Below are 23,383 nucleotides of genomic sequence, written 5' to 3' on the forward strand. Positions count from 1 at the left end.
GTCTCGTGAGAACCATCCTTTGTACGATTGTATGTATCTGAATGGTTGTCGTGAGACATCCGCTTTTAAAAAGGCCGAGACTGTCGTCTTTTGTACACAAAAGCAAAGTTATCGACTCCATTGTACATGAAATTTGTTCGCAAAATAAATTTTTGATACAGCTATAGCTCTCTCGTTTTTGTCGGTATCAACAGTATTGTTTATCTTTAAGGACTCTGAAAAATGTAACCCTAAAGCAATACGCAGTGTGACATTCCAAAAACAAACAAACTGATTGCTAATCTTTCACTGTTGAGCGTTTTATACTCCACATCACGAACGAAGAGTAATAAATAACTGATGACAATGATCGAGTTAGAATAATGCGGCGCGTCTCTCGTGAACACAGACACATCTTTGTCATTAATTACCCTTCCATTCACAAGTCATACATTCGCTCTACATTACGTACGAGTCTCCCAATACAATGGCATAGAATTGAACACAATATAACTCGAACTCCTTTCCACATCCTTCGTGTTATAGAAACACATTATTCTGTTCTGCAATTTTAAGACACAAGAAAAACACTGATTTGTGAACTTTTCTCTGTCATGTATTTGTTACTAATCTAAGATCAGAAATTAAGAAATAAAAATAAGCATTTGACTCGTTGGTCTATTTAAGGTGCGTGACGTGTGTAAATAAGTGTGAAACCAATATAAGAGGACACACAAAAAAAGAATTTCTTTTCATTGAGACGGTGGGGTAAGTCCATTGACAAACTCATTTAGAGTTGTTAAACATTATTGATTCATTCATAGATTTTATCCTAGATTGAAAAGGGAACAATTAGCAGTAGTCACGAAGCTAGAGACTGTCAATAAAGACATACCTCAAGCGCCGAAAAAGGAATTTACCGAATTGGTTGAAAGCAGTGATGCAGCAACGAGTCGAACAAAGAATGTAGTGGTTTTGCATAGATAATTGATTTAGGAGTTCGTGATGAAAAGAGTGACAGGGAAGTCAAACTGACACATACCTCAAGGAAGTCTTACTTCAAATCAAAGGTTTAGATTTTAAGTTTTACGAATAATTAACGTAGCAGGGTGGATATAATCGAGATACAATTTGCTGAAAAGATCCTCAAAAGAATCCGGCACAGATCAACGTGACTTAGGTAAGCTCTCTTTCCTATTTCCGACCAAACTTGATTTGTACCTACTGTATGTTTAAACGCCTTTAAATGAGGCAAAAAGTCCGATAACTGCAGAAGACTTGAACATAAACAAGAACGACTGAAATTTTCTAAAATCTGCTCAACTTTTTCAGCGAATCGGATAAACGGTTTCCTACGGTTTAGTTTGATATTAAGTCAACAGCATGAAGCAACGAGTTATACTCGCGAACTTGTCCGAAGAGTTAGCACTCTGTGCTGGTCTGACATAGAAAATGAAGACTTTTGAAACTATGAAGTAGAAACTATAGGAATAACAAAAGCGTCTGTATCCTGGGGTTCGACTTAAAAAGGAAGGACTGTGCGTTATGACTAGGAATGAACTAAAGGACACCACTGACATGAAATAACGAATTTACTTCTCCTAATTTATACAAAAAAAGCCGTTAAAACTCATCACCATCTCAGAAAAATCATGCCCGCACTACATGAATAAACGGTGCAAACAAAAAAAAAACCAAATATCGCAAACGTCACAACAAAACACAGGAATTACGTAACGATAGCCGAAAAGCCTCACGTGTGGACTAGATGACTGCGTTCAACGTGGACTTTAATCAGTCTAAGCAGGGGTCTTAATAAATTTTTCCATGTGCAGCTGTGCCCGGAAAAGGAGCCAAAGAGGCCCTTACGTCAAGGGAGGCTGAGGGTATCTCTTACAGTTTAAAATTTTGAAATCTTGAAAGTCGGAAAAATAATTTTCAGCATCAAAAAGAGTGCTATCTACAAACACTTTTTATGACACCCCTGAAATTTGCCAGTCATTCCTGACTGGGCAGAATACAAGTAATTCGTTTGCGGATAAACGCAGGAATTTCGAAAATCAATCGCTAACGGAGAGACTCTCCTTTCAAGACCACATTGCCGGATCGTAGCACATTCGTGCAAAAGCCAACGTGAAACTCAAGCACGAGAGCCTGTTCCCTTGCCAAAAAGACGGCGGCAAGAAGTCCTATAGGCGGAGGTAGACCGCCGGAGACGGGCTTTTATTGAAACTTCTGCGTTGATGGTTGTTTTCATGAACAGTATTATGGACAGTTCCAAAATAATATCGTAGAAATGGAATCAATCAATCAAATTTGTATTCAACCTTCTCATACAGCCACTTAAATTCTTTAGACCTCACAGCAAATTAGTGCAATACATGCGACAAAAACCAAAATGGCTTCTAACTCTGTAACCGAAAAAAAAAATGGCCATAGAAATTAAAAGAAAAAGGAGAAAGGAGAAAACAAGTTTTGAAAAACGTTAGTTTGTACAAAATAGATCAATTAGAGTCAATCAGCGAAAAATGATAGTTAACTCGAAGTTTGTGTTTTTGTATCGACTACGAAACTGCAATATTTCCTTCACTAATTCATTGTAACGGGAAAGGCATGACTTGTATAGTATTGTATAACTTTAAGGGAAATATCAATTGTAAAGTTTCTGAAAGGCCCTGAGGACATAGGTGTTGCCGTCTTTGACGCACTATTATAACACTCTGATAACAACTGACGTCGTTAAAATTACTCGGGCAAAACTTTTATTCATCTAGGCTAGATTTAGTAGCACCCCCGGTCACAAGCCTTATGAACGATAGAATACAGGACGGCTTTATTGAGACCAACAGAGTTCACATTGATACAGACTTTCGGATATTCGGTTTGGCCTCCATTAATGCAAATGGTTAACAAAATATTGTGACAGTCAAGAAGAATACCGCTATTATGTTGAAATCATAATTCAAATCTTGCTCCTCCAGAAATCAATAGATATGGGGCTGGTAACACTTTTGATTGGCAAAACACGCTCATCAAACAGTCATTGGTTTGGAATATCTTTTGTCTCATGGACAAGCAAACCCCCGGCTCTGATCATAGATAATTTTCTGCTCATCTTTGTTTTTTTTGTTACCTCCATTTTTAAGCATCGAGGTTAAAAACCCTTTAGTGTAACTGAATGATCTCTTACGCCGCCAATCCGCCATTGTTCTTTCACTCGATTTGCCCGCTCTCTCCACCCTTATCTTACGAAGACAACTTTAATGCGTCTGGAGAGTACCAAATTTCGGCTTTAGATTGTCAATTTTATGCCTGTACAGCTCAAATGACGTTGATCCCTGAGGTGATTCAATGCATTGGAAACGATCAGCGAAGCATGCAAACACCTACGTAAACTTGGAGTCAGGCTTGTACTCATGTACATTCATACGTCTCTATCACAGTTTAGCAATTCCGGGTGTATTAGAGACATCGATTCTATGCAAACCTTCCAAATATCAAACCAAAGACTGTCCAAACTGCGATACATTTAGTCTTCACCGAAAAACATTCGCGCCTTAGTCATTCCTTACTCCGCGCGGCCCAAACGTCATAAGTGGCGGGTCAAGTATTTTGAGAGACATTTCCTGTTTTGATTTGACAGTCTCGGGTAGGTTATGCAACAAACCATGACAACTCGCCTACGCATTCCACCCACTCACGCGTCATCACATTAGGCCAAAGAATTCTTGTCTATTCAAACCCTTCTGTTCAAGATATATATATACTGAAGCACTTGAAGTTTTACAAAGAGCCAATTCAATTTACCAATGCTATAATCACATTCTGGATAAACGCTCTGAAGGCGATTTGAGGTAGGGATGAATTGGATAATGTATTGATTAGAATTGCATACTTTTAAAGACGTATTGTAGATGGCTTTAGTTTTCCCGCCAACTGAAGAAAACGTGAAATTCCGACGAGCTACTGTTATAAACAGGCAAAGTTCCTGCGAAAAAATAGAAAATACCGAATTAGGAAGTACGAATTAGGAAGGCACCTTTCAAGCAAGGTCTCTCCAAAAATAACAGGACCGAACTTTTTGCAGTCTGTTTCTTAATCAAATTTTGTTTTCAAATTGATTTATCCTTAAGAAAAATACTTAAGGATAAATCAATTTGAAAACAAAATTTGATTAAGAAACAGACTGCAAAAAGTTCGGTCCTGTTATTTTTGGAGAGACCTTGCTTGAAAGGTGCCTTCCTAATTCGTCCGAGGAGCATTTGGAAAGTTTTAATTTGCGGTGCAAAATTTATTTTGAGAATTGATGCCTGTACTCCAAGAATTGAGGGAGTCTATATCAGCAAGAAAACGATTGATTGAAGTGATTCAACGGGTTAAAAAGAATATTTGGTGTTGCATTAGAAAGACAAGTGATAGTAAATCTAATTCAGTTCGTTTCATAAAATATTGAGGAATTCAAGTTGAAAAAAACAATGAAAAGGATGAGAATTTTTGTGAGATCTCCTTTAGTTACCTCGTTTTTAAAACAATTTATTGTCAGAACAATGTCCCGTACCAATGACTGTTTCATTCATATTTGCAACAAGATCTTAAGATCGTTAAGCCAGCCAAACGCCGACAGAACAAGGTAACAAGTCCCCATAATATATCTAAGAGATAACCAACAATACACTGCATGTATGAGCCATTTCTCAATCGGTAAGAAACTTTAAATTCATCGATTATTATCACTTTTAATTATAGCAGTACATCTAGACCAATAACCTAACGACAGTCTTTTCTGACAGATTATAGTCACAACTGAACACAAAAATCAGTCCACAGGTAAAACAGATGTGTCAAATGAGAAAACTTATTAGGTGTATAAATTTATTGAAGAGACGGAACTATTTTGTCCGACTTTGAGTACGTGGGTGACTATTTAGGTTGAGAAAGAAACTATGTAAATTGTAGTGCATATCAATGAGTAAACAAGTTTAATCGAGAGCTGTTTCTGTCCCAAATTCCAATTTGTGACTCCACAAAGGTTTATATGAAAGGGAGAAGCTGGAATTTTATCGTCTGCTAGAAACAGCTGACGAAGAGTGAGACAAAAGTGATTTTCGTAAAATACATCTTCACTACGTATTATTTAAATTCTTTCGTCATTTCAGTTACCGAATCAGACGTCGAACGATCTCGAAATTTTTCATTCATGAAAACAATAATTTATATTCTCTTTATTGAAAAGCCGAAGAAGTCAAGAATTACTATTCATACATCCTCGTGAATTACAAGATGTGTAATTTGAAGAAAGATAGTGAATCATTGAGGACAGATTTCGTTTTTAGCCTTTCACTTCTAAAAATTTCGAAGACAATCTATACGTATTTACTCTGTCCTCCTACAAATATAAGACGTTACATAAGTACTTAAAAGAAACAGGAAAACCGAACTTACTGAAGCATTGTTTTAATTGGTACAATTTTTTTCTAGAAAAACTTGGTTTGCAGTCAGCCCTCAGAGATTTCCTAACTAGGTTTATTCTGCGACACACTTCAAACTGTGCTTCATACTGCCTCGAGTATTGCTGTAAACTAAGAAAAATCATATCTGTTTATGATATAAGTAAATCCCTACATGTTTAATATCACGCTCATTGTTGAGAGCAACAGAATAAATAACAGATTAAGTGCAGCCCTCAAACAAATATAATCACATTGGCGTTACCTAGAACATTTCGCATGGTGCTTTCCGTGTTAAAATTAATATTTAGAAAGTTGAGACAGTTTCAACGTTCTTACCTTAACGCATCTCTTTACCCTTGGGGATAACTTCTCTCAAATACATACTCCTAATTTTCAACTGCTGAAGATGGCTGAACACAGTTTTCGCGTGCACTTTTGCTGATGCAATTCAGCGCGCGTACAAGGATTGCAAAAAAACAAACATGCCGTCAACAGCACGGTCATTTCATTTTCCCAACACGTTCCCGCACTATCTGTGCTATTTTTCTCTATAGTTGGCGCAGTGTATAGAGGGCTGTAATCTTTTATTACAAAGATATGTTGGAAAAGTCAACGGTGCAAAGAACCCAGCAATTCTCAGCTTTTTCGTCGTTACCGAAAAAAACACCAGTTAAGTGCAGCGCATGCATAGTAAGTAAAAAAATTGCGATTGAATGAAAAATTGCTTTCTCGGAAATATGCCTATTCTTTGAGAACCACTCATTAGAATTTCACGAAATTTGGCACATAAATACTTTAGGAAATAAGTGACTGGAGTATAGAAAAAATATGATTTTAAACAAAGGAAATTCTAGAAAATCGAGTGAACCTTCAACAAGGGATAATCAAAGATCTCTCTGTTAAATTGTTAGCAAAATGGTGTTAACTTGTGAGTATCGTTACAAGCTCGTTGCATGCAAATTATAGAGAAAATCTAATGACTAGATTTTCTTCAAAGAAACAAAGCCAATTTTAATTGCCTATTTATAGCTCTTCATATCGCCATGGCAACGGCACATACGTCAGCTTAACTATCGAAAAACCAAAGTTTGTGTTGTAGACTTGCTTGGTGCCAATTTTGGTGACCGAGAGAGTAAGGATTATAGAGAAAATAGTGAAGGAAACAAAGGTATCAAAAACTGTGTTCAGCCACCTTAATATTTCATGCACAAAGCCACTGGTTAAAGGTCGTTTAAACGAAACGAACTGGGACAGAGACATTGATGCAACCGCGTTTCATTTTAGCACCAAAGTCTGAACGATCTCCATTCAGCCAATCAAATTTTCTCATTTGCGGAAGCAGCCCGGATACCGGGATTTATATAACTTGGGAGGGTGGGGTCGGGTTGGGGAAGACATTAAAAGTGGTTAGCGTTGATCAGTGGGAAGTTCAGTTTGATTTTCGTTTGAAACTCTTCATATCTATTAGTTTAAAATATGTTTTATGGAATATTTTCTCAACACCTTCTCCCACTCAGTTTGCAGCCAGATTCGTGTCCCTTTGATCTTAACTAGGTCAATTCTTTATTGTCCCGGTGGGTTAAATTGTCTATCTAACATTGCTGTAATATCTCTTTCTTACAGACAAGTGTTTGAAAAAAATTACCTATGGCTGATGAGCCTTGGGGCGTCAAGATGCCATCTAGCGAAACACCGGCTGCTGCTGAGCCCATCCCAGACTGGGACCCTGCTCTGCAAACCTGGAAATGGGCCTGGGGCTTACACTGGATTGGTTTTGGTTCCCTTTTTACCCTGTTCGCTGTATACTCTTTGATTACTTTGATTGAAGTTATCGCTACATATAGACGAACAAAACGAGGGAAACTGTCGCTTGTTATCACAAGTCTCTTGGTCATCTTTGGCTCAGTGCGTGGTTTATTTTTGTTTATCAATCCATACGAGACTAAACAATGCAACTTACTTCCGACGTGCCCGACAATAGTGTCTCGGATTTTGTTCGGAATCGCGCTGCCGTGCATTACGGCGTCGTTTTCACTTGTTCACTTCGCGTTCCTTCAAGTGATAAAGCTCAAGCTTTACCCAGAAAGACTTCAGAGTGGAAAATTCCTCACTGGCGTCATTGTGTTCCATTTCAGCCTCGCTATCTTCGCGGAGACAATGGTTTCCCTTTTTGCGGACTGGAAGGCACTTGGCATCTTTTGCCAATCATTTTATATCGTTTTCTACTTCTGCCTGTCTTTTAGCTTCATATACAGTGGTGGAAGGATTGTCAAGTACGTGCAAAGGAACCACGCCCACGTGAACCGTCTTGGTGAAACAAGCTTCCGCGCAGGCACGGATGGAAAGGCAGCAGTCTATCGGCCCAACGTGTCAAAACTCGTCAAGATTACTTACCTCACGGTTTTCTTGGGATTTGCCAGCTGTGCACTACAGCTGTACTCGATTATAGGTGTCAACAACTTGTACTTGGACAAAGCTAAGCCCCCAGAACCTTGGCCTTGGTTGATATTTCAAACATTATATCGAGCAGTGGAGTTCGCCGCAGCTTGTACTTTGGCTTATGTGGGCCCGAGACAAGAAGCCCAAAAACGTTTCCAGCTCATACGCTGTCCTGTTTTCAACCGGCCCAAAGAGAATCTGAAGTCATCAACTGGCTCCAACAGTAGCAATCAGAAGTACTTAACTCATCTTGTAAGTGGAAATGGTTCTTTACCAGTGTAACAGTTTCCCAATGGGCGTCAAAGAAAAGTGGATTTTCTTCGATTTGCCGGCCACACTCTGGCCTTTACGTTGTACTTTTACCCCACTATTAGCATTGCATCCCTGATGATATCTTGCTGTGAGCAACTTTCTCTTCGTGATTTCAAAAGAAAAGCGCCCCCTTGTAATGGAATTACGAAAACACTATAGCTGACTCATCTAGGAGAGAGACAACATATTTGAAAGGGTCCGTTAACAAATCAAATAGGAGAATATACATATAGATTCACAAACGATAAAATATATGAAGAGGATTTTACAACTCTTAGAATATAATAATGAAATAACTCAACTCAGTCTGGAGTAACGCAAGTTTTCAGCTATTATTTTTAATTTTTTTTCAATAAAACCCCCATTAAAGGGATAAAATTCACTCATAACTTTATGTAGCATAAGTGGTGAACTTTCTAGAGAGATGTCTTCTTTGAACTACAGGAACAAAATATTTGAAACACAACGGTCTTGCTCTTAACTTTCCAAGGTAGTCCTCAGTGACTCATGCCAATTATTTTCATCCTTAACTATCCCTTCAAGGACGATTAAGGATGAAGCCTGAGAAAAATGGCATTAGTGGCCGATGAAAAACTTAGGAACGGTTCATTTTCTGCAAATGCTTAGCCCCTTCAGCGTTTGTTCTTCCTGCAGCCCTTTACGTCAGTTTCAATGATTTTAATTCAGAATATGTTGCAGCTACTTTAAGTAAATTGTTTTGCGATCATTTTTTTCTGTAAGACATCTGTTCAAGAGCGTCACTCATATAGAGTAACGTCGCTTTTAGTTGTCACCACCGTCCTTTTTGCTGCGCATATATCGTTCACGGTGCGGTAGGTGACTTACGATGGAACATGAATAGCCCCTCAGTCGTCTAAAATGAGTTACACAGTAGGACCACTCACTAGTCCACATCGGATACGTCCAAACGCGATTAAGTTCTCAACAGCGCAGCATTTTGGTTGTGCGACGAGGCTTTGTAAAAACAGTCGCGCCGTTACGAGAGGGAAGTTTAGCCTCGACAAAGTGTACTCGACCCAGTTTTCGGCGCAGACGCCCTAACATTTTGGGAAATCACTCTATCCCGAAGAGAGACAACAATCTCACTGGACGAGAAAACCTTTCTCTTCTCGGAAAACCAATCTCTCCCGAAGAGGCGTCTAATGCGCAGATATCAACGAGGACTTCGTAGACCTTATCACTCGATGATAAGTTTAAGTTTCATTTGCACATGTTATGATCTGTTCAGCTGTTCTGTTCTGTACAGCTGTTTAAGTTTCATTTGCACATGTTATGATCTGTACAGCTGTTCTGCTAGTAACGAAGGATAATCAGCCTCCAGGAAATCTTCGGCATCACCTGGTCGCCACCATAACGAGTCCTCGGCCATCCAAGTCTCCTCATCGTCAACAATGTTATGAAAATGTTCATGTTCTTCTTCATCATCATCATCGAACTCATCGTCAAATTCATCAAACTCTTCATCGTCTTCTTCGCGTAAGAAAGCTCCTGAGAACAGACCAAAAAGATATTGGCTTGTCGCTAGAGAAAGAAAGGGAGGTCTCTTTCCACTTCTTTCCCCTCTTGCCTAAATTCCCCACCTCGGTAGAATCATTTTCTTCTCCCCAACCTTCCCCTAATCCTAAAATATTACAAGATGATGGCCAAACTTTTGATGATGTAATACTGATCGTTGGCTCACCTAAATGATTACGCTGACACTAAAAGCTAGTCATACCTGAACCATGAGATGGGACAGCATCAATCCTTGTGCTGATGGAATAGTCATTGTAAAACAAAGCGCATCCACAAGATATCTCTCGAAATCGAGTTACTGCTTTTTCGTCTATGGCTGTACCTAGAGGTTTCATTTAACAACTTTAGTGAGTCTTCAGCGTGAAGGGACAAAGAATTGAATACTCCTTTAAGAACCGAAAGTACAACGGAATTGTATCGGTCTTTGTTGACTTAACTTTGTTATTGAACTAGAAAAATTTCCCCATAATTTCAACCGATTAGATTCAAAGCTTAAAAACCAATCCCGACTCGGTCGCTTAGGTTTCAGTGCTTCCGCTGGTTTGTTTGTTTTTGCATTGAGTTCTCATTGGCTCTGCGTTACGATTTTCTCTGAACTGATTGGCCGATGCGATTAGTTTGGTTTTGACCTTAACAACAATTAAAATGCGCGATATTTCACTTTTTGGTGGCTCAGTATCCATCTCCCGCCCTTGGAATGCAGCAATGCAGAGAGTTGGTCGAAAGAGGAGACGAAAACTTTCTACTGCTTTGAACACTTTGCCTTGAAGACGGATTCCTTGGGGTCCATCACAATTGCAGCTTGAGAGTTCAACACAGCTGTACATCATATATTCCACACACCTGTCTGGCAAACCATAATGCTCAAGTTTGCTACCAATGATTTGAGCTTTGTCAATTTGAATACCTCCAGGTTCGAGGCTAGCTCTACTATTTCCGAATTTGAATTTTTAATCCAACAGTCAAAACAAACAAACAAACAAACACACTAGAAAAAAAAAAAAAAACTCACAGCCACAATGCTACCACAATCCTCAATCCTCACCTCCAACAGTGCAGTTGAGAACTGGTCGGTCGTCTGATGTGCACTGCTGACCCAACAGCTCAAGAGAGGCGTTGGTGATTCTACTACAGCCACAAACGTCCAGAAGAGTCAATTGGCCACAGTGCTGTAACAGACTCTCGATGGCTGTGAAAACAAAAAACCAAAAAAAAAAAACCAAAATGAAAAAAACAGAGGAAAACGTGTTACATAAACTGCAAAACATTTACACTAATTTAACATCTTTACCCTTGCTACAAAGTTTTCGATTTCGAATGGTTCTGCACCATTCTGCGGATGTGCATTCACAATTCGCCAATAACAGTTTTCTGTCATTTTGTACTTGTTATTAGTCACCTGGCTCTAAGAGACTTCGAGTCAATTAAGGTACTATATCAGTTTAATCATCGAATGGGAGTCAAACTTATGGTATAAAACAAGAAAGGTGAAATGTTAGAATGAAGACCAAGTGGACCCTGTGTTAATAGAACAAAAGGTTAATTGAAAAACGTTCACGATTTCTTAGTCAAAGCTGGGCGGCCTAAGATGATCTTGGATATACAGAAGCCTCAAAACTGACAAAACCCAACTCCAAATATTTTTATGTGGCCATACTGTAGGTGATGTTCAAGGCGCCATTAGTTACTCGATTTCGATCATTTTGGAATCTTTTATTCTGGTTTTCTAATTGTGATCTTCGCTTTCTCTCTACGTAAAAATCGTTCTCAAAGCCCATATCTATTTACATTTGTCAGTGAGTCCTGTACATGCTCTAGCCACCAGCTTCTCGAGAGTTCCATTAAAGGCCAAGCGTATTACACTCTCGTCAGTAATCTAAAGAGGAAAATAACTAAATCAGCTAAAAAATAAGGTTATTTTAATGTTTGTTTAAATAGTTTCATGCCAGAGTGTAATTGTACAACTTCTTTGTCTGGCTGATACACACTTCCACAGAGAAGCACTTCTTGTTATCTTAGGGTAGGTTTAAATTGTCAAACACCATGACAAAAGTCGGAATCAACCTACATCACATATCTCACAACACAACTGAAAATACTGGAGTTATGAGCAAAATTAATGCTCATGATACCCATTAATGGTATACTATTTTTCTCCCACGTTAGGCAGCTTGTGTCACAGGGAAACTTACCCGGGGTAGGTATACTATTTTTCTCCCACGTTAGGCAGCTTGTGTCACAGGGAAACTTACCCGGGGTAGGTATACTATTTTTCTCCCACGTTAGGCAGCTTGTGTCACGGGGAAACTTACCCGGGGTAGGTATACTATTTTTCTCCCACGTTAGGCAGCTTGTGTCACGGGGAAACTTACCCGGGGTAGGTATACTATTTTTCTCCCACGTTAGGCAGCTTGTGTCACAGGGAAACTTACCCGGGGTAGGTATACTATTTTTCTCCCCCGTTAGGCAGCTTGTGTCACAGGGAAACTTACCCGGGGTAGGTATACTATTTTTCTCCCATGTTAGGCAGCTTGTGTCACAGGGAAACTTACCCGGGGTAGGTATACTATTTTTCTCCCATGTTAGGCAGCTTGTGTCACAGGGAAACTTACCCGGGGTAGGTATACTATTTTTCTCCCATGTTAGGCAGCTTGTGTCACAGGGAAACTTACCCGGGGTAGGTATACTATTTTTCTCCCGTGTTAGGCAGCTTGTGTCGCAGGGAAACTTACCCGGGGTAGGTATACTACTTTTCTCCCATGTTAGGCAGCTTGTGTCACGGGGAAACTTACCCGGGGTAGGTATACTATTTTTCTCCCATGTTAGGCAGCTTGTGTCACGGGAAAACTTACCCGGGGTAGGTATACTATTTTTCTCCCATGTTAGGCAGCTTGTGTCACGGGGAAACTTACCCAGGGTAGGTATACTATTTTTCTCCCATGTTAGGCAGCTTGTGTCACGGGGAAACTTACCCGGGGTGGGTATACTATTTTTCTCCCATGTTAGGCAGCTTGTGTCACTGGGAAACGTACCCGGGGTAGGTATACTATTTTTCTCCCATATTAGGCAGCTTGTGTCTCGGGGAAACTTACCCGGGGTAGGTAACTGATGACAAGAGAAGACAGCTGATAACAAGAGACTAAGCACTGCAATCCTGCATCCGTAATGTCTCCTTCACAGGAGTCCAAGTTGAGAAACCTGTAAACAAAACAATCAGAACTGCTGCTTGGCAACTGGCACTCTCTGATACAGACAACTCAAGGACAACTCAAGAATCTGGATGGTGACACAGTGCCAGGCACAAATACAATTGAGTGCTGATTGTAATATGAGATTGCACTGAGTTTGCTTTAACAAGCTCTTTCATTGACTAGTTCACTCGTGCCATCATCCTCTCGACCAATCAAAAACCAAGCCTGTCCTGGTCAAGCGCGTTTTCCCGAGTTCTTATTGGCTCATTATAACATTCATCTTTGTTCAGATTGGCTGTTGTGATAAGTTTGCTCATTCCAGTGATACTCAATCTTCAGCTCCCTGCTACGCTGTTATCATACCTACTGACATTTACCATACAAACTTTTCACATCAAAGGAAAACAAGAACACTTACTTTAAATGAATGCAACTTCTTCCAATGCTAAATAGCAACTCATCATTGACAACAGTATTCTTTGATAGATCCAACTCTTTCTGAAAGAATTAAACAACATGATGATTCTAGGGGGTATGCATCTTCATAAAATTTGGCACCAACTGTTGGCAACAGCTTGTACATAATAAGGGAAAATGTGGATTGCATAAAGCGGTAAAGTAAAAACTCTGATGGTAGACAATAATGTTTGATTTTTTAACCATTGACTGAAGTTTAAGATTTAGTTGAGTAAAAAAAATATCAGGGGTAGTTCTACATCACTGCTTATCATCTTCCAAACTTACCAGCAATGACAAATTAGCAATATTCTGCAGCCCTTGACTAGTCACTGTTTAAAGCAAAAATATAATTGGAGTGCATTAGTTAAACCTTTTTGAGGTGGTTGTGGAAATCACCTTCAATCCAAACTTTTTCAAGTAACATGGCCATGAGAAGTCAGAGTCCCTTAGAAAGAAATAGATAATTGAAAGTCACTGTTAAAAAAAAAAAAAAAAAAAAAAAAAAAAAAAACAACAACAACAACAACAACAACAACTTCTGGACAATTTACTTAACCTTCAAATTATATTGCAGCAGAATCTCCACCTGAGGTCACGAGTAATACTATCACCTCTTTGTATGACCACAGCAAAATAAATGAAGAACAGCAGAGACAGAAATACGTCTTTGTCACTTACCATTGTGTCCAGCTTTTGAGAAAACTAATGACTCAGTCATACAACAGTGCTGCAAAAAATATCATATAACACAGTACTTAGTCGAATAAAATAAAACAAGAGAACTTCTAAGCAACAAATCCTATCTGTCACTCTGTGCACTTAGCCTGCAAATAGGCTCTAGTTGGTACTGTTGTACAAGTGCCTGTAGGAGAGCAAGTGCAAGACCACTGGCTGGCTTGTCTCCTAAGGCTTGGTTGGTCACACTACAGTGCCAAAATTAGAGATTGCTTGTAGGCTATAATGTAACTGATAATTGTCAGTGCAAAGGTACAAAGAGGAATGAAAAAATATTCTCTGTTGTATACATCTATAATTGATTAATGAGGAAATAACCTGTGTCAGCTGAAGGATGCCCTCATCAGTCAGAGTGATACAGCCTGATATACTGATACTTCTCAAGTTTTTACATTTATCTCCAATGTAAATCATTCCTTTGTCTGTCAACTACCAAGATATAAAAACACACACCTTAAGTCCTACACAGAATGTACACTCTGGTATAACCTGTTCCCATACACATGTAATAACTAAACAAAAGATTATAATAAGCAGCCATATTATCCAACTACACTACAAATAGCACGCAGTATTTGTACTCCAGTGAACCAGTTCGTTAGACAGGTTTTCTCACATCGTGCAAGTGAAGAATTGGATTGAAGTTACAAAAAAAAAAAAAAAATGGTGGACAATTTGAATCATATTTCTGACAACAAAGAGTCAGAATGGCTGGCAAATTAAATATAGATACATGTACAAGTCTATTGGACAGATTGAACAAAGGAAAATAACTAGATAACCAGGAAATTTCTTCATTTATTGAAGAAAATAAAAACAACACAACAACCCATCAATTCTGTTCCGCTTTGCATACTTCTGTCACGCACTCCTCGTAAATAAATACCCATGAAATTTGCCTGCACTGAAACTGAACAATTTGGCGTGTTGGTTAATAAATAGCTTATTAGACATTTTGTTGCGTTGTATCACTGAGTATTTTAACTCGTTATTTGTATTTTGACTCGCCCTACCCTACTTGTAAAAATACTCAGTGATACTACACAAAAAAACGTCTAATAAGATATATGTATCTAGAAAAATAAAAAAGTTGATAATTAAGAGAATCTACAATTTTCTTAAGAGAACTAAACCTGTTGCTTAAGATGATACAAATGTTTAATGGATTAAAAAATGAGCATCATTCAGTACTTTACCTGGGTACAATCCTCAAGATACAAATTTTCACAAGATGGTGGTAGCATAAAGAAACACTACGGAAAGAAAGAATAATCATAGTTGTTTTGATACTCCAAGAATCACCTGCCCCTGTTTGCTGTAACTAATTACCAAACATTTACCTGTCCCCTCACACTTTTGCTTCCTTCCAAATTGACATGACGTAGTTTTTGACAATTCTTGAAGAGCCACCAGAGTCTGAAATATGAGAAAAATGCACTGAGAATGTTCACTGTACAATTGATTGTGTCCTTATGCAACAATGCTACATTTTGAAGCCTACAGATTAAGTACAAAAATGAAAAACATGACACAGCCAAGACTTGAGCCAGGACCTCTTATTTGATAATTATTCTGAAGGGAAAATTCCCCACTGTTGAGCCATTACATCTACCACCCAGCAGACAGGAAAATAGAACAAAGAAAATCAATGACTAGCTTCTTGACAGAAACATTTGAAAATTTTAGCTGATACTCAAATTTCTTCTTGCAATTGCTTGTTTGTGAAGACACTTATTTTCAATGATACCTAGTATACATTTGCATATAAAAAATTATACCACCAAATATGAGTGCTCGCTATATAGGCAAGCTAAGAAACAAGACAAGAAAATTATATTAATAATGAAATGGCAAACAAATGCCGACAAAGCCAAGACTACATTCTGTTCCCTGTTTCATTCAATCAAACTCCTTTGCTGATCTAAGAGATTGTATTCTTGCTAGGTAACAGACGTGAAATTTAGACATCACATTTTAGGAGACTTACGCTTTTTCGCCAACTCTGTGACACCTATGAAGGGTAATTTTCTGGAGGTAAAAGCTTTCTATAAGTTACAGCAATACCGTCATTTAATTTAATAATCAGCCCATAAAAACTGTATGGTGTCGAGTGAGTAACTAAATTACAAAAAAAAGCTGACAGAAAGCAAGTGATCAAATAATTTGATTAACTTAATAATTGGTTGATTGATTACTTGATTAATCAATTTCAAAACCAATTGAAAACCCGCATGAATTGTTTTTAATATGACAGCAGGATAGTCAAAATCTATGAAAAAGTAATGATCTTTGTTATGTGACAAGACAAGACAGTCTTCACCAAAAGGATATATCCAGAAAATAACAAATTCAAATAAACAAGAGAATATGAGGAATGAGTTTATGTACCTCCAATTGTTTACAGCTTTGGGACAAGTTCTTTAGTGATGATGTACTAACTTTAACTCCACTTAAATCAAGTTCTTTCAACAACTTGCATTGTTTGCCTGTTTGGTAAAATAAACAAATAAATAGATACTTACTAGATAAATTACTGTGGATAAATAAAGAAAAAGCATTACCCACCAGCATCTTTGCTGATTTAGGCAATATATATAGTTATGTTGTTTTTGCTCAGGCTTTTGAAAGTATCAATTAGTTATTTGCCTGCAGCAAGATTTGAAGAATGCTTACAACTGAATATGAAAAACAATCTGCCTTTGCAGTCATTTGGTTTTGCTTTATTTTGCTTTGTGATTGGTATGGCACACTACAAAGGAGATGTGGTGGCCAATGGTAAGTGGCTGAATCCTACATTGAAAGGTCTAAGTCTAAACCCTTGTGGGGTTATTGTACAAAGGTTTGGGACAAAGGTTTGTTGCCAAGAAATTAGGCTGCCAGCTGAGATTTCAAGTGAGGTGGCTCAAAGGTAGTGAATGATTGTAAGATTGTAACCTCAGAAGTGCCTATTGTACTTTACCAAGCGATTACCAGCCAAAAGTCCAGCCAGCAATCACTGCATTTAGGCACTTAACAAAAACCCAGAGGACATGCAGAAAAATACCAGGCAAAGAAACTCTTGCTTTCCTGAAGTAAATGAGAACTGTGGGAGGAGGATATCATGGCACCTACCAATACAAAGCACTGCAAATTCTGTCAAGAAGTGGGGTGATTGGGACAAATCAAGAGATGTAATATTCTGGCATCCTCGTCTTAAAATGGACCACAGAACTTCATCAGTAAGGCCTGAAAAACATAGTGCACCAGCAATCAATGAACAAAGGACAGATGAGTTGAAAACAACATGCTGGTGAGTTAAAAACAACAAGAAAATGAGAGAGAGCCTAATAGTTGTACCTCCTACACCTTTAAATGATGTGAATACTCCTTGAAAGTCCAGATGGGTTATACGATGCCATGACTTAATAGCCAGTAACCTCCATCTTCTGCATACTGAAATACGGCAAGACATAAACAAATGGAAACTACCTGAAAATACTGAACTAGTCTACTTCTTTGTCAGTAACCTTGATGATGGCCTACAGAATTTCATTTTATTGCTTGACAAGTCTTTTGGTCCACTAAGTCTTGGACATTTCCAATCCAATTTGCCCTTGGCTATCCTTTTCCTTGTATCACCATAGCCCTCAGGAATACAGTCATAATTAGCCAATTACAGGGTGTCCAATGTAATTTTCTTTTACATTAAAAGTGTATCTGAGTGAGTAAGTGAGTCAGACTGGACCTTTGCATGATTTGGGACCATGAATAGGGTTAGACTGGCTCACACAGATACAACATTCCACACCCTTCTTCATTCAAAACTTCCAAGGTATGGCTAGGGAGAAATAAAGAATTCTATGATAACAAATCACAAGAAAGGGGTAGAAGCCCATGGCCAATATCAAGAGAACAGCTACTTGTTCCTAATGGCTGAGTGAGAAGCTATCAACAATTCAACAGCTACAAGTACCATAAATCTTGACTGAAAAACAAAACTGAACATATAAACAGTATTGGGACTGATCTTAAGCAGGGCAAGATCTTTGATTTACTGTAGGTAGATACCTCTTTCAACCCTGATCCTATCCTTAGGACTTAAATATAAGAAGATGTGGAGCATGGTGTACTCATTCAATTGGAAGATTTCTGGCCTGTGGAAGAAAGACAAAAACTTCTTCAATCTGTTAGAGATGACCTTGCAGGGATCGACACCAACTTTTCAACTTACTGGCCAAGTGGCTATATAGTGACATCTTAGATGTTACGACAATTTCAGTTTGTTTACTACGCAAACTGGCCAGTGGAAATCAAAAACCATTAGCCAAAACTGAATTTCTACTGGTCTGTGACCAGTTAACTACCATTAGTGTTGAACCCCGCCTCGTAACCCTCATGGCAGTTTGATATAAACTGTGTCGTGATATATCATTCTGTTATTTCCACTTTTTCAATCATTATTTTAATAACTAAAAAGTGAATTTTCTACTAAGAATGCTACTTTTGGAGGGTTCCTATTTATAACTTTTACTTTTCAGATACCTACATTAAATTAAGAAATATTACTACAGTAACTGCTCTCCCAGAACGGATTCTAATCAGGACTTGTTACCTAAAAACCTTAAACTTTTAACTCCTAGGAGAAACCAAGACAGAATTTCGTGTTACAAAGTCAATATTCAACATTAAGGAGACACGTGATGAGAATAAAGAAAAATATTATCAAGGGGATTATAAGTTGTTGCCATACCAAATTCCCCCAATTAGCATCATAAAAATAATATGGCAGTCAGTAAGGAGAATTGCTAAATTAATCAGATCTTGGGTGTGAAAGGATTAATAGTTATTATTAAAAGTTAAGGACAAATTTTTTTTTTACATACAAAAATTGGGGTTCTTTAGATCCAAAGGTATTGCATCCGCAAGATACCATTGCCTCTTCACTGGCTTCATTTGTGTTGTTTCCATTCTCACGATAACATTCCAGTGCCTCCTTGAAACAAAGTCACAGATCAAGTGTCATTTCTACAGAAACCTGCTCTGTCAATAATCTCACACTACAAAGCACACAAAGAATGAAATACAAATGGAAAATTAAATCCAGAATTGATGCACACCCTCAGCAAGACAACCTCCAGTTCCCATTATCTAACAGGATTCTTACATCAAAAAAGGTTTTTTTCTGGGCTCTTGCATTTCCCTTTCTCTCCAAAAATCAGCATTCCACATGCTTATTCCAAATGTTATCTTTAAATATAAGTACGTCTAGACAGATTTTTAAGTAATTAGCCTGCCAATAACACATCATGCTATAAATACAGAAACCAAGATAAGCAACTTCTACCTTGAACAGCAGTTTTTGTGAGTCTGTCTCACTAGAAGAATTTACCACATATTAAAGATGTTAAATGGTCATTAAAATGAACACATATTCTCACCTCAATAGTGCTTTCTTGAATAAAATTTTTGGAACCTGCCACAAGAAAATGGGCCGAAGAAAAATTTTAACACATAGCAGGGCTTGACACTAACTTTTCAACTTACTAGCCAAGTGGCTGGTGTAATCTTAGATGGTACGACAATTTCAGTTTTTTTACTAGCCAAACCGAAAATCAATCAAAGACCACTAGCCAAAACCGAATTTCTACTAGTCTGTGGCTAGTGGGCTACTGTTAGTGTCGAGCCCTGACATAGAGATTCTTATTGTGTAGCATTTCAGTGTAATCTATTCACATTCCATCTAGATTATAAACACATTATTTTCTACATCTATAAAGAGTAACCAAAAATAGTGTTATAACTTACTTCTTTTCACAAAGGAGCAGTGTAGTCTATTAAATTCAAAGCCCCATAAAACACAATTACTGAATACTTTAAATTTATAAACACTTACTATTTATCAAATAATTCAAGGGTGACCTTGATAGTGTTTTTATTTGATAAAATGGCCTGGCTAATTATTAAATTTTTGGACCTTGAGAGTGAGCACTTACTCAATCCTTGCCATTTTCAGCAAGAATATATGAATATAAGCAAAGTAAAATTATCATGCAACAAAACAATAAATAATAACAAAACTGTCATAGACTATGAATTCATAGATTGCTAAATTGTAACTGGTAAAGAAATTATAATCAACAATTAATCTATCGCGTATTCGTGATAGCTTTTCTCTACTGCACCTAAACATTTATAGCCTACAATGTAATGCTAGTAAATTAACAGTTCTTTTGTTAAACATGAATTTAAAATTCTCTTTAATTGGTATTTCTGAAACTTGGTTAAATGATTCATCGCCATCAGTTGACATTGACGGTTACAGTTTTGTTCATAACGGTAGGGAAAGTAGATCTGGTGGTGGAGTTGGTTTGTACGTTTCTAGTAATTTGAATTTTAAATTTCGTTGCGATCTTTATTTCTCAGAGCCAAGCATCACAGAATCTTTTTTTATTGAAATTACTCAGCCCCAGGGAAAGAACATTGTTACTGGTGTGACTTACAGGCCGCCAAATCAAAATGTTGTTGAATTTCTAACAATGACCAATGAGCTATTAAGTAAGATTTCAAACAAAAAAAAGATATGTTATTTAATGGGTGACTTTAATTTAAATCTAATGAACCACCAAAGTCATTCTGTTACTGGTGAATTTTTAGATGCGCTATATTCAAATATGTTCTTCCCATTGATTACACGCCCAACAAGAATAACTTGTCAATTGGCATCTTTAATTGACAACATTTTCGTCAATTAATTTTTTGATAGATCTAGAAGTGGTCTGTTCTTCACTGATATTTCTGACCATCTGCCTATTTTTCCTATTCATTTCGACACACGTGCGAAATTTGCAAGAGGGTATCGCGCTTCATACATTCCTCATACAACACACCTAGTCGGTATATTTCAGACAATACCGACGACAATCTTCCCAAACAAGTGAAAATGTGTGAAATGCAGACTTTCTTGTTCTCGATTTGACGTCAAATTACCCGCTAGAGCCATTCCTCTTTAAACTCGGTCCTGGGGCAAGATGGCGGCTGATTTTCCGTAATTTGACTGGGCACAGAAAATTAAAGATTTGAGCAAATTAAATAATTTTTGAACAGAAATACTCCAAAAAATAAGCTTATTTCATTGAGCAAAAAAAATTTTTGGGTTTGGGTGCACAAGGTGGATGCTTTTTTTAAGTTGGGTACTCAATCAAATAAACACGTGTGGTGTATAACATTTAATAATAAAAAACATCATCCATTAATATAATTTCTAAAATAAGAACAATCTATTAGCATAAAACATTTCCAAAAACGATTCTACACCCACCTTTCTTCCTTCGCTCTGGAGCGCAAACTTTCATGACTCTAAAGCCATACAAAAAAACATGCAGACAATCATTATTATAAGTAGGAGAGAATAATTACTGATTTGTGACTGATTTATGACTAATACACTAAGAAGATATCCCAAAAGAAGCATTTGAGCTGATTGTTCAGCAGGACAGTAATATTATGTAGATATCAGAGACACTCAAAACAAAAAAAAAGACAACACACTTTGTTGATAATCTATGCAATAAATAATGGCACTCTTATGGGCATAATATAAAAACTCCTTATTAAGCCGATTGTAATTGTTCTATGTGGCTAGAAATGTGTGTTTCTGATAGATGTTGACCTTTTGTAGCCACTTCTCTTATTACATCAAAATCAGTACTGTCAGTAATACCTTCCTTCTAAAGTTCTCTCATCATCTGAGGAATCTTTAGCTTTCTGTGCTTCCCATTCATTACTAAAGGTCACAAATCCAAACCTAAACAAACAAACAAACAAACAATAAGAAACTGAACAAACAAACCAATTAACATCAAAAAGAAAAAACCTTCAGTTGGGAAATATTTGAATACAGTTTACAATTTAGTCTTTGAAATAATTGTTCTTCTGTTCTATCATAAAGTTATGCATGAGAAGCAGAGTAATGATCATTTCAGGATAGTTGCAATTTTAGCAGTGGCAGAAAAGAAGCCTGAGACAATTCAGGTCACAAAAGGATTCAAACCTGTGCCTTCCAGATAATAGATTGGCACCACTACCAACTGTGCAACATATACCTTGGGAGCAAGGTAAATTTTAGAGGGTTCTTCTTTCAGATAATAGATGCATTTTGTATTAATGCCTTCCAGATAATAGATCGGCACCACTACAAACTGTGCAACATATACCTTGGAAGCAAGGTAAATTTTAGAGGGTTTTTCTTTCCCATCAAGGAATCTGATCACAACTGTTAATAATAAAATTTCATCCGACCTGCCCATGATATTCAAGTAAAGCAATGATTCTTGCAGGTGAGTGGCAACAATAGCAGTTGTAGAAAAGAAGCCTTATGGTGTTTCTTTATTAGCTTGTCATGGGAATTTGATGTTCCAGATAATACCCAGACAATAATGCCCCAATAGTTTGTGCAAGTTACAACATAAGTAACAGAATTGTAAAAATACAGATCACTCTTGTGATTTAAGGGGTTCGTAAGATTTATCAAACATGGAATTGCATCTTAATGAAACATTGAATTCTCTGACCAGCCAGCAAGCAAATGTAAAATAACCAAATAACAGTTAATAAAATAACAAATAACACAAACAACCAAAAAATTAAACAAATAAAACAAAAATTAAAAAAAAACCTAATTATCCTGCCCTCCTTAGAGGGTCATTTGTTAGGGTGAACAATTTAAGTCAATTCCTCACCCTCGAGAACGTTTTTTCATACGATCCGTGATGATTTGTGCACAAATAACTTTACCAAAAGAGGTGAAAAATTCCTTCAGTTCTCTTGATTTTACTCTGTAGCTAACGTTACCAACAAAAACCTTGCACTTGTTGGCAACTACACGGGTTTTTCTGCAGAATTCCTCGGCTTTTTGTATCAACGTTGCTGAACTTGTAGGTTTTGTGTCTTTTTTCGGTATTACTTGGTCTGAGCTATCTAGTAAAGAGGAGACATTAGCCACAACAGCTATTTCCGATAAACCACAGTTAAGTTTCTCGTGATGAAGAAGTTTGAGTTTTTGTACGTTTGAAGATTGTTTGCTCATCTGCGTATTTGTCACTTTTCATCGAGAAGAACTGTCTATCAGTGAAATTCGAGTGTACAACCTCGTAATTCCTCATGAGATTGTTCGGAGCTACAAAATTACCAAGAAGTATCCTTGCGTGCCCTTGAGGTTTCTGGCAAGCAGTGCAAAGATGAGCAATTGGTACGTCATATATAGTTAACACGCAAAGTCATTCGAAGATGAGAGATTAATTTACT

General features: G+C 37.5%; 2 protein-coding genes across 3 annotated transcripts; one reads left to right on the forward strand and one right to left on the reverse strand.

Moving 5' to 3' along the window:
* Positions 1 to 749: 749 nt before the first annotated feature.
* On the forward strand, positions 750 to 8,569 carry LOC111331259 (uncharacterized). 2 transcript variants are annotated; one of them, XM_022936328.2, is made up of 2 exons: positions 750 to 1,159; positions 7,053 to 8,569. In XM_022936328.2, the coding sequence occupies exon 2, from the start codon at positions 7,077 to 7,079 to the stop codon at positions 8,148 to 8,150; it is 1,074 nt and encodes a 357-aa protein (XP_022792063.2). In that variant the 5' UTR covers positions 750 to 1,159; positions 7,053 to 7,076; the 3' UTR covers positions 8,151 to 8,569. The 2 variants fall into 2 exon arrangements, with proteins under 2 accessions (XP_022792063.2, XP_022792064.2); XM_022936329.2 differs by lacking the exon at positions 750 to 1,159 and adding an exon at positions 3,685 to 3,833.
* On the reverse strand, positions 8,489 to 23,305 carry LOC111331258 (putative RNA-binding protein EEED8.10). The gene is made up of 21 exons (XM_022936327.2): positions 22,819 to 23,305; positions 21,801 to 21,884; positions 21,399 to 21,436; positions 19,519 to 19,553; positions 18,964 to 19,073; positions 18,149 to 18,234; positions 17,438 to 17,533; positions 17,213 to 17,326; positions 16,490 to 16,587; positions 16,089 to 16,129; positions 15,442 to 15,517; positions 15,298 to 15,354; positions 14,420 to 14,530; positions 14,045 to 14,093; positions 13,652 to 13,695; positions 13,326 to 13,405; positions 12,809 to 12,914; positions 11,505 to 11,592; positions 10,762 to 10,905; positions 9,919 to 10,038; positions 8,489 to 9,689 (listed from the first exon to the last, which is right to left on the reverse strand). Exons 1-21 carry the CDS (start codon positions 23,163 to 23,165, stop codon positions 9,472 to 9,474), a joined length of 2,142 nt encoding a protein of 713 aa, XP_022792062.2. The 5' UTR covers positions 23,166 to 23,305; the 3' UTR covers positions 8,489 to 9,471.
* Positions 23,306 to 23,383: the final 78 nt, after the last annotated feature.

The sequence above is a fragment of the Stylophora pistillata genome, chromosome 13, assembly GCF_964205215.1.
Source record: "Stylophora pistillata chromosome 13, jaStyPist1.2, whole genome shotgun sequence".
NCBI lineage: Eukaryota > Metazoa > Cnidaria > Anthozoa > Scleractinia > Pocilloporidae > Stylophora > Stylophora pistillata.

Excerpts from the sequence above, each read along its gene's own strand:
- LOC111331259 (XM_022936328.2), top strand. The coding sequence starts at position 7,077 with ATGGCTGATGAGCCTTGGGGCGTCAAGATGCCATCTAGCGAAACACCG.
- LOC111331258 (XM_022936327.2), bottom strand. The coding sequence starts at position 23,165 with ATGAGCAAACAATCTTCAAACGTACAAAAACTCAAACTTCTTCATCAC. Across the intron at positions 18,235-18,963 it reads TCTAAAGAACCCCAATTTTT|GCCAGAAATCTTCCAATTGA; the intron begins GTATGTAAAAAA and ends TTTCTTCCACAG. Across the intron at positions 13,696-14,044 it reads CTCAAAAGCTGGACACAATG|TGACTAGTCAAGGGCTGCAG; the intron begins GTAAGTGACAAA and ends TGCTTTAAACAG.